This window comes from Ursus maritimus, unplaced genomic scaffold (assembly GCF_017311325.1).
Source record: "Ursus maritimus isolate PB19 unplaced genomic scaffold, ASM1731132v1 scaffold_27, whole genome shotgun sequence".
In the NCBI taxonomy this organism is placed as follows: Eukaryota; Metazoa; Chordata; class Mammalia; order Carnivora; family Ursidae; genus Ursus; species Ursus maritimus.
Window position 1 is genome coordinate 127,935 of NW_024425230.1, and position 15,112 is coordinate 143,046.

The following is a 15,112-nucleotide window of genomic DNA, read 5'->3' on the forward strand; positions in this document are numbered from 1 at the left end:
TTTTAGTATGGTGTGAGGTAGGGGCTAAGAGATTCCCAAAACTGCTCTCAGGCTTGATTTGCTAGAAGGACTCACAGGACTGAGTAGCTGTTCTACTCAAAATTATAATTTATTACAGTGAAAGGAGACAGATTTACAGCAGCAAAAGGCACATGGGTGAAGTCCAGGAGAAACCAGGTACAAACTTCTGGGTATTCCCTACTAGTGCACTTGTGCAGGTTGTGGATAATTTTCCTGGCAGAGATGGGTGACAACATGTGGAAAATGTTGCTAACTAGGGAAGCTTACCCAAGATCTTAGTGTCCAGGTTTTTTATTGGGGGCTAGTAATGTCGGCATGCAACACACCTTCATGACTAACCTCGGCTACTCAGACTCCAGTCTCCCAGTGCAAGCATAGGTGTTCACCATAAATTACATTGTTGACATAAACTATCTAGTCACTCTGGTCCTCCAATGGCCCAGAGCCTTGGGTATACACAGACCCTCTTTTCAGGCAGAATATTCCCAGGGCTAAGAGCTCAGTTCCTCGGAGTTGACCAAGAGCCAGTCCTGAAAACAGGCCTTTCCTGGGAATATGGAGGGTTTGGTCATCCCAGTTAACCCTTTCCTGCACAGGAGACCAACTTTATTAGTTTTGCATGTGGATACTGTTTGTTAAAAGGTAGTATTTCCCTGTTGTTTTCACCCACTTATTGAAAATCAATTGACTGTAAATGTGAAGATATATTTTTGAACTCTTATTTCTGTTCCATTGATCTGTATGTTTATCCTATGCTGATATAGTCACATAATCTCTTAATATCTGTAAACTGTGATAATGCCCCCCTTTTCATTCTTAATGCTCATAGTTCATGCCTTGTCTATGTTTTTCTTGATTAGTCCTGTGAGAAAGTTGTCAATTCTATTATTTATTTACTTATTTTTTTAAACAGCTTTATCTTTGTTGATCACCTTCTATGGTATGCTTGTTTTCTGTTTTGTTAATTTTTACTTGTCATTATTTATTTCCCTCTAGTTTGGGAGAGTGTATTTTCCTTTTTTTTCTTTTTGTGGATTATGATAAATGTTAGATTATTATTGTCAGACTTTTTGTTTCCTGGTGTATGCCTCTAAAGTTCAAAATTTACTTTTTAGCACACCTTTTCCTATATTCCATAAATTTGAATATATAGTATTTTGATTTTCATTCAAGTTGATTTGAATTTGAATTCAGTTCAATTTGAATTTGAATTGGGGCATTTGCTTTTTTTTAATAGAAATTTCCTTTTTTTCCTCATTAGGGAACCATCCGACAATCCCTAAAGCAAACAAATAGAACATGTGAGTGTGCCCTGAGGACATTATAGTGTCTGTGATGCTGTCACAGAGATGAATTTTAAGCATTTTAGTGTATTTTCTTCCAGGCCTTTTTATGCGTATTAATTGAGCATGCTGTTACTGTATAACAGATGGGATTTGGGCTACAAATTCATATAACTTTTTTCTTTTCCAGCTAACAAAATATTTGCTTTCATAAATCTTTTTTATTCTTTTTCCTTTAAAGTCCTTCACAGGGGGCGTGCCCTTATGTATTTTGGAGTATTCTGAGTGAGTTATCGAATGCCCCTGTTAGCTCCATGCCAAGCCAAGCAGATCCATCCCTGTCCTCAAGGTGCTCATGGTCTTGTGGAGTCAGACCCAGGCACAGGAACAGCTGCTGACATAGAGCTAAGCTCGCTGCTCTTGGGAAGAGTTAATAGGGTACGAGCTTCAGAGCAAAACATGGGAGGCCAGGAGAGGTGCTGTGCACAAGAGAGAGGCAGCTTCCGGATGCGACTTGGCATCACCTAAGACGGAGCCTTCTCCTGTCACCGTCCACCACACCAAAAGTCGTGTGTCCCCCTGCAGGTGATTGCCATGATCAAAGGTCTGCAGGTACTGATGGGCAGGATGGAGAGTGTTTTCAACCATGCCATCCGGCACACCGTCTATGCTGCTCTGCAGGACTTTTCCCAGGTCACCCTCCGGGAACCACTCAGACAGGCCATCAAGAAGAAGAAGAACGTCATCCAGAGGTCAGCCTCAGTGTAATACCTCCCTGTGATCTCAGAGTCCAAAGTTGTAGGATCAGCTTAGATTTAAATAGCTGTGTAGTTAGATTTTCATAAATATGCTCAGTGCCTTTATCTTCAACCTCCAGATGCCCTTCTGCGGAATTTCCTCTAGATGTAATGCGGTGGGTCCAATTATTTACCTGAGCAACATATAATAAATCAACTACAGAGGGTCTGAGCGTGGGAACGCAGGGACAAGGGTGTGTTTATCTTGGGGCAGGAGAGAGTCTCAAAATCTGTATGACGATTCTGATCACCAGACTTATGGGGACAGAAAGCCCAGCATCACGTTTCCCTTCTTAAAGTGTGTTATCTTCAGTATTATTGCTTCTTTTCCTTTTGGCCTGTCCTACAAATTGGTCAGAGACTAACACAGATATTGCAGAGATCCTGTAGCAATCTCGAGCTAGTTTTCTCTTAATATTTAGCCTTTTAAAGCTGTCTTTCAGAGACATCTTTATAAAATGAAGCTTCCTGGGGCTCACAAATATACTGATTTTATTTTGTTGCTTTATAATTGATGCATTTGACACCTGGCTTGGTATGACTTTTAGCATTAATAAAATTTGATACTGTGAGTCTTCCCATTTGCTCATGTTTGCCATAATGGGAGGCTCACCACATGGGAAATGTGAAGTATAGTCTAAGAGTAACTCAGGTTTTAGCCAGAACTTTCCCCACGAGGTGATAGGATAGGCACATGGATACCTCTGCCAAGTGTGGTGCCTGTGGCGGGGGTGGGGGGGTATCTCCATATAGTGGAGCCCTGTTGGGGATGGGAGCATGTTCCACATGTGTCTGAGACATAGGCCCAGTCCCTGCGGTTATGTTGGTGACATGTTCCTGTTAGAAATCAGGGAAGCAGGGAGGTTGAGTTTCAGCTCCCTGGGTGGATATTTGTGGTCTGTCCCCTGCTGTCTTTTGCATGACTCAGTGTTCAGGAAATAATAACTTCCAGGTTAATTGATACAAACTATAGCTAAGTCAGATCTTCTGGGGCTAGTAATGTCCCCCAGAAAATGATCTATTCAAAATTTCGCTTTGCACTGGTCCATTACCACGTCCCTAACCATTCCCAAAGGAAGTCACATGTGAGAGTTGGCTATCCTGAGAGCTATGTGTTAGGTGAGGCAATGCTGTGATTTTAAAAGTCCTGAGGGTGTCAGCGCTCTGTGCCTCACTGATGACTTGATGGGGCTGTTTAGTGTCCTGCAGGCCATCAGGAAGACCGTGTGCGACTGGGAGACTGGGCATGAGCCCTTCAACGACCCAGCCTTGCGGGGCGAGAAGGACCCCAAGAGTGGCTTTGACATCAAAGTACCCCGGCGTGCTGTAGGACCCTCCAGCACTCAGGTTCTCATCCTCCCTGCTCCCCTGCTCCACTTGTTCCCCTGAGCGGGCTAACCCTGAGGTGAGGGTTGGTAAGCAAGGCCAGGAGTAAAATGACATAACCACTGTCTGCTCAAGATGATCAAGCATTGCCTGTGCCGTTTCTGCTCCTCTGTTCCCTGCCCAAGTGAATCTGGAGCATTAGCCAAGACGTCCTTGTGATTCTCAGATTTGATCACTTGCATGCAGAATTTAATTTGACTGCATTGACTCCCATTGCAAAAATGTGGGTGAAAGTCTATGTGTCTGTATTTACGCTGTGTTTCCTGGTGGGTGTTTAAATGTATGGTTATACTTTTTATGTTGGGACTAAAAACGATTGTTTCTGAAGATAAGTCTTAAGCCACCACTGCTGTTTTCTCTCCTGGCATGCTCAGCCCCCTGTCCCCCAAAAGTAGCTTTCTTCTGACCCTCAATACCCGATTTAATATGTCCCTCTGCTTTTCTCTTCCCATTTTGGGACTTAGTACTTCTTACTCATTGTTCTTCTGTTGGGGGCTTTTATAATCTCTTCTGCCAGTCTTCAGAGACCAGCAAAGCACGTTGTTGGCTCTATATGAAACCTCTCAAATATCTGGGAGGAAGGCGTTTGGCCACTTAAGGAGGACGCTTGTCCCGGGTCTGTGCAATGTGCATATGCACCCTCCCCACCCTCTGTTCCCGCGTGTGTGTCTCCCCGCCCCATGATGTGTGTGTCCTGTGACTAACGGCTCTCTCCCACCTCTCCCCCCCATCTGTCCGTGTCTAGCTCTACCTGGTGCGCACCATGGCGGAGTCCTTGAGCTCTGCCGAGCTGCTGAGGCAGCTCAAGTCTTTGGGCATGGAAAGACTCTTGCATGTGGTAAACGCGTTTCTGAGGCAGTCGTACACCTATCCGCCTCTTTTAACCTTTGGTGGTAAGACATCATTTGTTTTTCTTGTTGATGTTTATGGCACGAGGTGAACTGCTCCGCTACAAATTCTTTCTCCCAAGCAGCACCAACTTGGCTACTTAGATGGGTGCCCAGACCCACTTTGAGGAGCCGGTGTAGTGGTAGGCTTACCGCTCCAGCCTGGCTCTGGTCAGGGCTTAGCGGAGTAGTCTTCCTCTTGTGGTTTATCTAAGTTTGGTGTAACTAATGTACCATGTATATTTTCTCCCCCACAAATGTTTCCTTGGATAATGCAGCTTTACATGGTGAGAACCATGCTAGAGTCCCTCATTGCAGACAAAAGTGGTTCCAAGAAAACCTTGAGAAGTAGCCTTGAGGGGCCTACCATATTGGACATAGAAAAATTTCATCGAGAGTCATTCTTCTACACTCACTTGATAAATTTCAGTGGTAAGAGATACTGCTGACCAGTGTCTGGCACAGCTTGTTCTAACACTGCTAACACCGTCTAGAATGCTTCTGCTGACCGTCCCTGCTGTGGTCCCCTCAGACACCCAGACGGTGACCTGCGTTGTAACTTTTGTGATAATCCCTTGCCTGTCGCTTTAAATTCACGGCCAGCCAGGGCCCCCTTCATGTGGCATGGCCCTTCGAAGGATGAGGGCCATGGGCCCACGGCTGGCTGTGTGACTTGAATGCAGTCTTTTTAACCCGTATGAGGACAGAAACAGATGAATGTAATCTGTCACCTGGTTTGAGAACAAGATAGTGATAAATATCAGAAACAGCCCCCACGAGCAGTGTGGAAGGTGGCAGTCACCTTGACCAGGGCGCTGGGTGGGTACCCTTTGTCACTGTGGAGTGCATGTTTACTCTTGCCGGAGCAGCTTGCTCAGAGCAGGAAGCCTCTTTCTTGGCTGCGAGTGCTGCAGGTTTGGAGTAAATAGCAAGGCTTTTGTTTTTCATTTGTCAAGAGATGACACGTGTTTTTTTTTTCATTTGTTTCTATTTTGCATTAGATAAACTCATACTGAATATGCATGTAATGCTCTATCTTTATCCTAAGTAAAATAAAATAACATGGTTTTTATTTCTCCTTTTAAAAAAATAAAAAAAAAATTTTTCCCCCTCCCAGTCCCTCAAAGAAACTCACAGGGTTGACAAGGTCCCATTGGCGGGTGGTGGTGTCCGTGCCGGACCCACAGGGGCCAGACGCTGACTCTGCTCTTTTCGTGAGCAAGAATGTGCACGGTCTAGGGTGGCTTTGCCTGCAGCCACATCGTGGTTGTCTCATCTCTAGTGTGAGGTGCCACGTCACCCCTCCCTGCTCACGTCCACTCCTGCATGGCTCAGGGCTGAGATTGAAGGAGCCTGCGACTGGAACATGCCCCTCCCTGTCCTAGATCATCCTGCTGAGTTTTTTCTGCTTGCAGAAGATTAACATGATTATCATTTGAATCCTTCAAGAAACACTCCAGCAGTGCTGTGACCTTTCACAGTTGTGGTTCCGAGAGTTCTTTCTGGAACTGACAATGGGCAGGAGGATACAGTTCCCCATCGAGATGTCCATGCCCTGGATCCTGACGGACCACATCCTGGAGACGAAGGAGGCATCAATGATGGAGTGAGTGCCCCGTGGGCCTGTCTTAGCTCTTTGTGATGACCAGGGTCCTTGGTGGCATTTGGGAGCTGGGAGATGGAGGAGGGGGCTGGGCTCTTTTCAGTACTTCCTTTGAAGTTGTCATACTTGGGGTAAGATTTCAGAGATTAAAACAAGTAACGGGTTTCTCGGGGTAGACTAAAATCAGGAACTCAGGCAGCAGAAGTCAGTGAGTCCCACCCTGTCAGGTGCTAGTGAGGCCCTGGGGGCTCAGCTAGGGTCAGCAAGAGCAGAGGTCACCTGGCCTCTCATGTGGGACAGCCTCTGAGCCAGATGAATTTGGGAGAGAAAGTGTTAATTGAATAGTTTCGTTTTGAGGTCAGGGCTCAAGGCCAGGGCAGGGGGTCGGAGACTTTCACAATAGGAGACCCATGAAGGTAAAGTAATAGGAAAGGGAGATGTCTGGGAACAGACTGGGAGCTGACCCAGCAGGTTCTTCGGCACACAGAGCAGACGTACAGCACCTTGTCCTTGCCCGTGTACGTCAGTTCTTATGTGGTGGTCGGCAGGATGGCCTTCCACTTTCCCTGGAGTGGCCGTGTCATGTGTTCTGCAGCAGCAGAGAGGGGATGAGGAGCATGGAGATCTCATGCCGAGGCCTTGGCATGCCTCTGTGTTGTGTCTTTGGAGTTGAGCTTGGCCCCACCGCTCACACAGCCTTCCTGCCATGAGGTGGAAGCGGCCTTGCCCCATCAGAGGGACCTTACTGCTGGCTGCTGCCTTTTGTCCCGATAGGGGACAAGGAGAGAGGGGCTTTTGGCCATGCTGGACATGGTCATGGTCAGCTGTGGGACCCAGGATCTTCATATGTTTTCTTATTAAGTCCGACAGTTCATTCTTAGAAAAAAGAAAATAACTTGTTTTTGTGGTTATAAGAAATACTATATTCTGTGGTGAAGAACTTTGAAACATAAATAAGTGAGAAGATGCCATTACAGGAGGCCCTTGTGGACCCGCCAGGGGCCCTGGGCATGGCCTAAGTAAGTGTGTCCCATCTGTGGGATCGTCTGGCTTGGTCCATTAGGTTCCCTCGGCAGGAACCCCATTTGATGTCTGAAGTAAGAGATTGTTTTTCCTCATGTGAGAGGTCAATAATGTTAAATTATACCTGGAGTGTGGGATGTGAGAGCCGAGAAGCCCTGTATGGAAGGCTGGGCTGACCATTCGCCCCTTCTGCAGGTATGTCCTCTACTCCCTGGACCTGTACAATGACAGCGCACACTATGCCCTCACCAGGTTCAACAAACAGTTTCTCTACGACGAAATTGAGGCAGAGGTGAGGGCCCAGGCACCTCTAACAAACTTTGATTTCCTTCTTCTTTGAGTATCAGAGGAAGCAAATTTTCTTTATAATATGTGGAGACTTAAACAATAGAACGAACTTTAGAAATAAACATTTTGGAGTGAACCCTTCTATCTCTACTTTCTTTCTGCATCTACACATGTGATGATTGGGGTCTTGCAACAGAAGACTTGACTGCATGTTGTAAGCGCCTCTGTATCCTCACCTGTCTTCTGTTACGAACACAGTTTAAACCAACCCCTATTTTATTTCATTTTAGCTTTTTATTTTTGCATATTGTAAGTAATGCTTTGATGAACTTCCTTGCACCTAATTTTTTAGCTGCGTTCGATTATTTTTTGAGGACAGATTCCTACAAGTAGAATTAATTAAATCTGTGTTACATGCAGCTAAGGAGATAAATCTTACTTTGTAGCTTAATATTCAAGATCACTTAACCTCAACAAATTGCATTGTGCATCTAGATGTCCTTCTCCGCCTCCTCACAAAGACACTAGAAAGTGCTTCTGCAGGCAGATGTCATAGGCTCCAGGGCTGTGTAGGGTAGGCATATGGCAGAGACCTTCAGGTCCTGGGGGTGGCTAGCCTTTGAGCACACGATGTCCTTATCAGAGTTCTGGGGGGGAGGCTAACCCCATTTGCAAGTAAGATACAGTTTTGGGGGTGGAGTCACAAGGCTGGAGCCATCCTGTGTCTCCTCCCCGACCTCAGTGCCCAGAGCAGCCGGCCAGGTTCCAGGGGAGGCTACATGCAGCTCCTGGGATACACAGCCCGGTGGCAGGAGCAGAACCCAGATGCAGTACACATTAACTGCTGGGAACACATGATGAAGAGAGACTTTTTCATATTCCTTTGCCTTTAAGAGACAGGGAACATTTTTCTCCATGAGTAATAGAGGTTCTGATATAATTTTCAGTGGCTGTGTAGTGGTCACTCCTGGCCACACCATGATATATTTAATCCGTTGTTTTTAGACAGGTTATTTCTCTTTTCTAATAAGAGAGCCTTTGTTAGTTAACAAAATATTTTCTTTTAACTTTATATTCCCAGAACTTATTCATTTTATAACTGGAAGTTTGTACCTTTTGACCACTTTCACCCATTTTCCCCATCCCTACCCCTGCCTCTGGAGCCACCAGTCTGTTCTCTATGCATTCATTTTTGTTGTTTTAAGATGCCACATATAAGTGTGATTGTACAGTATTTGTCTTTGTCTGACTTATTTCAGTGAGCATAATGCCTTCAGGGTCCATCCATGTAGTTGCAAATGGTAGGATTTCCTTTTTTATGACTGAATAATATTCCACTGTGAGAGTGTGTGTGTGTGTGTGTGTGTGTGTGTGTGTGTGTATCACAATTCTGTATATGTTCATATGTCAGTGGACACTTAGGTTGCTTCGATGTCTTGGCTATTGTAAATAATGCTGCAGTGAACAAGGGGGTGCATTTATCTTTCCAAGTTAGTATTTTCAATTTTTTTGGTTAAATACCTAGAAATGGAATTTGCTGGATCAAAAATTTTTTTTAATTGTCTTATTTGATCTTTAGGAAATAAAAATCTAATACATGCTTTCTTTTTCTTCAGGTGAATCTGTGCTTTGACCAATTTGTTTATAAGCTGGCAGACCAGATATTTGCATATTATAAGGTTATGGCAGGGAGGTGAGTACATGGTTTATGATTTGGACATGAAGTCTTGGGTAACTTGATCTGATGTCTCCTTTAAAATTCACAGAATATGAGAAATGTGTTCTCTTCTTCCATCTTAGTTTGCTTCTTGATAAACGTTTACGATCAGAATGCAAGAATCAGGGGGCAACGATCCATCTCCCGCCGTCTAACCGCTATGAGACACTGCTTAAACAGAGGCACGTGCAGGTGAGTCAGACCTCTCTGGGGCATGGTGAGGCAGGGAGCTGGCATTGGAATGGTGACGTTCGCTTAGAGCTCACTGGGTTTAGATGTCAGTATGTTCTGTGACTGTGGCCACATCCTTATAAAGTGTTAAGATTTTAAAGACAGTTTCTTTTGGTTACCCTGAAAGCCAAGGGAAGACTTGCAGCGCTCTGCACCTGCTCTGCTCTGGCTCCCAGGGGAAGGCATGGCCCCAGAGGGCCTGGCTCTTCTCCAAGAGCCCGAAAGTTACAACTTTTTAAAAGAATGAAAATGAGAAACACTTGTCAGCTGAGTGTTAGAGAGGAGCTTTTTCTTGGCTAGCACAAAGAGTAAAAAATACAGTGCTTATTTTTTGTTTTTTTACAAACAGTTCTGCTTCTCCCACTCCTCCCCACTCATGCTGTCGCTATCTCTATATATTTTTTTTTTTTAGATTTTATTAATTTATTTGAGAGAGAGAGAAAGGGAGCATGAGCCAGGGGAGGTGCAGAGAAGTAGACTCCCCGCGGAGCAGGGAGCCCAACATGGGGCTTGATCCCAGGACCCCAGGATCATGACCTGAGCCAAAGGCAGACATTTAACCAACTGAGCCACCCACGTGCCCTTGTTTGTTTTTTATTGTTCATTCTTTTTTCCTTTCTCCGTCTTCCAGCTCCTAGGCAGATCCATAGACCTTAATCGCCTGATTACTCAGCGTGTCTCAGCAGCCATGTATAAGTCTCTGGAACTGGCTATTGGACGATTTGAAAGTGAAGACCTGACATCAATAGTTGTAAGTGCTGTCCCTTTTGTCAGGTTCAGGAGATTTGTGGAAATCTGGTTACAAGGATTGAAGCTAATTTTTTGTCCTTACTGGTAAATTGAACCAATAGTAGGTTCAGTTTTTGCATAGGAATCAAAAGGTACGCACTGATCAAGCATGGCATATCCTATCGTTTTTTTAGTGTCTGCTCTTAGTAGTCACAATTCTTTTTTTTTTTTTTAAAGATTTTATTTATTTATTCGACAGAGATAGAGACAGCCAGTGAGAGAGGGAACACAAGCAGGGGGAGTGGGAGAGGAAGAAGCAGGCTCACAGGGAGGAGCCTGATGTGGGGCTCGATCCCATAACGCGGGGATCACGCCCTGAGCCGAAGGCAGACGCTTAACCGCTGTGCCACCCAGGCGCCCCTAGTAGTCACAATTCTAAATTGACTTCAAAGAACAAGTAATCTTAACCTTGAATAAGTTACACTTAACTATGGCAAGAGAATAAAAGAAGGTAAATTTTAAAAATCAAAATGAAATGAACACGGAAAAAGTATTTGAAAGAAAATGATACAGAAGATAGGCAGTGAAGATCTAACATACATATAGGTAATATACATATTATAGAGAAAAACCAAAGCAACAGGATGGAACAAATATTAAAAGTTGTATTTCAAGAAAACATTGATAAAATTTAAGACATGCTATTATCAACAATAGCCAAACTATGGAGAGAGAGCCCAAATGTCCACTGACTGCCGAATGGATAAAGAAGATGTGGTCTGTATACACAATAGAATATTACTGAGCCATAAAAAAATCTGAAATCTTGTCATTTGCAGTGATGTGGACGGAGCTGGAGTATATTATGCTACATGAAATAAGTCAGTCAAAGACAAATGCCATATGATCTCACTCATATGTGGAATTTAAGGCAGAAAAGAGATGAACATATGGGAAGGGGGAAAAGAAAAAAAGGAAAGAGGGAAACAAGCCATAAGAGACTCAATGGTAGAGAACAAACTGAGGGAGAATGGAGGTGGGTGGGGGATGGGCTAGATAGGTGCTGGGTATGAAAGAGGGCACTTGTTAGGAAGAGCACTGGGTGTTGTATGTAGGTGATGAATCACTGAATTCTACTCCAGAAGCCAATATTGCACTGCATGTTAACCACCTAAATTTAATTGAAAAAAATTTATATATTTAAACATTAAGACATGCTATATAATATATATTAAAAGCCTGTGGTATGTGCCTGGGAAGACTGGCCCAAAGTGGCCAACACCAAGGAATATTGCAGTAAAAGACTTTGAAGGAAAAGAAAATATCCTCTGGATATCTGAGCAGAGTGATCAGAGAAAGAAAATTTGTCCTCAGAGCTTTGCCCATAGCAATTCATGCCAGAAGCCAAGGAAAGGAAGTACAAATTAAGGATTTTGTGCCAAGCCAAAGATATCTTCCAAGAAGAAAGTCTGCAGACAAATGGTAGTGAAGGTGTAGGACCTCAAGGAAGATTGTCCATTCCTAGAGATGCAGCTCTGGGTAGAACAAGAGAGGCCTTGTGAGCGGTGGGCATGAACACTCAGGTCGGAGCATCTCCACGTAGGATGAGCAGTGTTCCTCATAGTCTTCCACAGAATTAAATATTATTGACATGGAGAGCTTGCACTCTTTGTCTTCATACTTGATTTTTTAAATCTGGTGTGTAACTCACATGCACAGTGCACCTCAGTTTGGACCAGCCAAATTCTCATTGCTGGATGTGGCCAGTGGCTGCTGCAGTGGATAGCATGGACCTAGGCATGTTTATGAGCAAAAACTCTGAAATCTTGGAAGGCCATCTGTGAATGTGCTTGCTGACTCTGCTACATAGCTGTGCTTTTGAATAATTCCAGGCACGTTAGGCTGACTCAGGCCGATGCCTGAGGACACAGTGCTCCAGCAAGGGCGGGGGTGGACACATCCCAGTCGTACGTGCCCTGTGAATGGTTGGAGGTCAGTGGGGAGAGCAATGTGGAGGTGACCTCAGTGGAGAAAGAATGATGACCCTGTGGGAGTGACCACAGTAAGGAGGGGTGTTTCAAAGGCAGTGGAGAGGGCATAATGAATTTAGGTGTAAGAAGCAAGCACCTATGGCCTACTAGACCCCCACTGCGTATTCTTGGCCTAGCTCACCAGCCTCACCTCTGTGTGTCCTGCTGTCCTCTGCCCATTCTGCCCTGCTCCCAACTGTGGCAGTGCCCATGTGGGGAATCAAGGCCACTGTGCTGGGCCCATTTCTGTCCTCACACCCCTGTCTTTGTGATCCTATAGGAGTTGGATGGTCTTTTGGAAATCAACCGCATGACCCACAAGCTGCTAAGCAGGTACCTGACACTGGACAGCTTTGATGCCATGTTCCGGGAGGCCAACCACAATGTGTCAGCGCCCTACGGGAGAATCACCCTCCACGTCTTCTGGGAACTCAACTATGACTTCCTGCCCAACTACTGCTACAATGGCTCCACCAACCGGTCAGCATGCTACCTCATAGATAGTTCTGGCCCTTACCAAAGGGTTCCTAAACGGGATTATCTCGGGGCCTCCACATTGTCCAGTAGGTTGCTGTCCCCTCCCCTGTTCCCTGTCATTTCTCATGTCCAGGTATTCAGGCCCTCCCAGTCTCCTCTGGCATATCCCCAGGCCAGCCCCTGGGCATGTCTTATAGCTTTGCATGTGGAGACTGCACAGCAGGCTGGGGTTCCTGTCTGGGGCACTTGGCTTGTAGCTCAGGGCTTGATTTCATGGTGCATGTGGACAGCAGCTACAGGGTCTGTACCACCCACACGGCTGTAAGTCTGCCTGATGTTGGGATATAGTCAGTGACTCTACTTTTCATCTATCCTGGGATGTTGGGGTGTGTAAATATCAATCAGTTAGCCACCCTCTCACCCACCTACCCTTTGCTACTATGTTGAACAGCACAGAGTGGCCACTTAGGTGAGTGGCATGGTTGACAGCAGCAGTTCCATGTGGTTCACCCTCATGATAGGGCCCAAATCCTGGGACAGCCCTGCCTTGGACTCTGTGTGCTGGGCAGCCGCCTGTCTTAGGTTTGTTCATGTGCCCTTAGCTAAGCTCCTGCTCCCTGTGAGCGCATGCCAGGGACATGTGTGTGTATGTGTGTGTGTGTGCTTGTGTGTGTTATGACCACTTTTTAAAAATCATTGTCTTTGGCTCTGCTGCTGGATCTGAGCATCCCATCATGTATTGGCTGAATTGTTACTGACTTTCAGGCCCAGAGTTTTGTGTCTCATGGGGTTGCTGAGCTCTGAACTGAGGACAGAGGGAGGCCCTCCTGTAGTCTCATCAGGCCTGCCATTGCCATTATCTATCCAGGACCCCAAGGTTAGATTTCCTTGTGGGGAGGCAGGCCTGTTCCCAGATGCATGGGGCTATGCCATCATACTGGCCCCAGGTGGCTGACGCCCGTCCCCAGCAATGGTGGAGACGTGGCCATGGCTTCCAGAGCCAACCTCCTCCAGTGAAGGGGCTTCTGGGCCTGGCTGGGCACAGTCCACCAGAACCAGACTTTACAGAGTACTCATCCCTGTTTAACTTCTTTTAAGATGCCCAGTTTCCTGAAATAGGTATCTTTCAAGTTGTTAGAGAGTCTGAATTAAATGAAAAAAATATTTTTTTACATAAATAGTCCATCATAATTATAGGAAAACTAGAAATCATATATACAAATATGAGGGGGAAATAATTAAGTCCCTAGAGATTTCCCTCATTAACAAAATGTGTGTGTGTCTTCTGCAGTTTTTGCCATACAGTCAGATGTACGTACGTATTTTTTTATTTTGCCAAAATGGGTGTTATTAGGAGCACTATTACATACATATTCTTATTCCATGTGATATATGACCAGAAGGGTCATTCTGTGTTAGGGTATAAATATGCTTTTCTGCCTCTGAAAATCTGTTTAAGTCATGGCTGATGTTTATGGGATCAAAGAGTAGTTTTGGTTGGTCCGTTTGGTTGGCCTTGTCTGGTGTCTCCGAAGGTGACATACAACAGAACCCCACTATCAGTGGGCTGAAAAAAGGTGTTACAGTGAGGTCAGATTCGGGCAACACAGGGGGTTGTGATTTTTTTTTTTTTTTTGGTACTATTTTAGATTGTAATTTTTAAAATTGTCTAGCATTTTGTCACCCTTTAAGGGATTTCCCAGAAATCTCGCTAAAGGAATAAAGGTGTCCCCTGAGCCTCCTTTATGCTTGCTGCACTTGTGTGTAGAGGGACTGTGGAGTCCAGACAGCGCCCACCTGCCCTGGTCTCCTTGGTGACGGTTCGGTGGGCCAACCCCTCAGAAGTGACGTGAGCTAGAGGAGGGCAGCATTACATGATGATAAAATGACAGCATTTGCCATAAACTCTTGTGTTGAATTGCTGTGTTTTCTGAAAGACTTCAGACATCCGAACAAACGGTGGGTGAGGAGTGTGGAGTTAGAGCAATGGATCAGATTCCGAGTCCGTGCTGGCCAAGGTGGGCCCATGCGGGTGCCCTATTTGGGGCTGATGACAGAGAACGTCTGAGGAGTCTCATTGTCAGAGACAAAGTTGGCAGGGCTCAGGTCAGGAGGTTGGTGCCGTGAAACCCAGTGACCTACCAAAGGCATGTGTCCATTAGAGGACCCTGCTGGACCTGTCTATATGAGGAACATTGACGCATCCAGTGTATAACTGAGCAGAGCTGCCAAGTGGTACCCTAGCCCCCATTTCCTGAGAACACACAACAGTGTTGAATGCAAATGACGGCAGGCAGAAGGGACAGCACTGGTGCCTTTGTCTGTTGTGGCATACTTCTCCCATTGGCCTATGAGGTGCTGCAAACATCCCTGTTTGCAGAGTGAGCACAGAGCCCACGGAGGCTGTGAATGGGACCCATGCGTATTGCCGGCGGCTGCTCTGACCACCAGGGCTCCTGGAGACCTGACCTGGACCCTGGGAAGACAGAACTGTGCCACTCAGAGTTTTAACTGCGTTCTTGAGGGTCTTCTAAGGGCTGCTTGAGGGAAACCAGAACTTCACTTGTTGCTTTGCATATCTACTGACTTTGCTGCTTATTTTTGATTAGGGATTTTGCCTGGTGGCTCTGGAAAGTAGTT

At 45.5% G+C, this 15,112-nt stretch overlaps 1 protein-coding gene across 2 annotated transcripts in view; it reads left to right on the forward strand.

The window, feature by feature from the left end:
- The window catches only part of CYFIP1 (cytoplasmic FMR1 interacting protein 1), a 129,360-nt gene that overhangs the window by 75,422 nt on the left and 38,826 nt on the right, over positions 1 to 15,112 (forward strand). For both annotated transcript variants that reach the window (XM_040642643.1, XM_040642642.1), the window contains 9 exons: positions 1,890 to 2,056; positions 3,301 to 3,448; positions 4,653 to 4,806; positions 5,824 to 5,980; positions 7,196 to 7,292; positions 8,905 to 8,981; positions 9,089 to 9,197; positions 9,868 to 9,987; positions 12,276 to 12,475. In XM_040642643.1, coding sequence (XP_040498577.1) covers positions 1,890 to 2,056; positions 3,301 to 3,448; positions 4,653 to 4,806; positions 5,824 to 5,980; positions 7,196 to 7,292; positions 8,905 to 8,981; positions 9,089 to 9,197; positions 9,868 to 9,987; positions 12,276 to 12,475 — 1,229 coding nt within the window. The remainder of the gene's footprint in view (positions 1 to 1,889; positions 2,057 to 3,300; positions 3,449 to 4,652; positions 4,807 to 5,823; positions 5,981 to 7,195; positions 7,293 to 8,904; positions 8,982 to 9,088; positions 9,198 to 9,867; positions 9,988 to 12,275; positions 12,476 to 15,112) is intronic.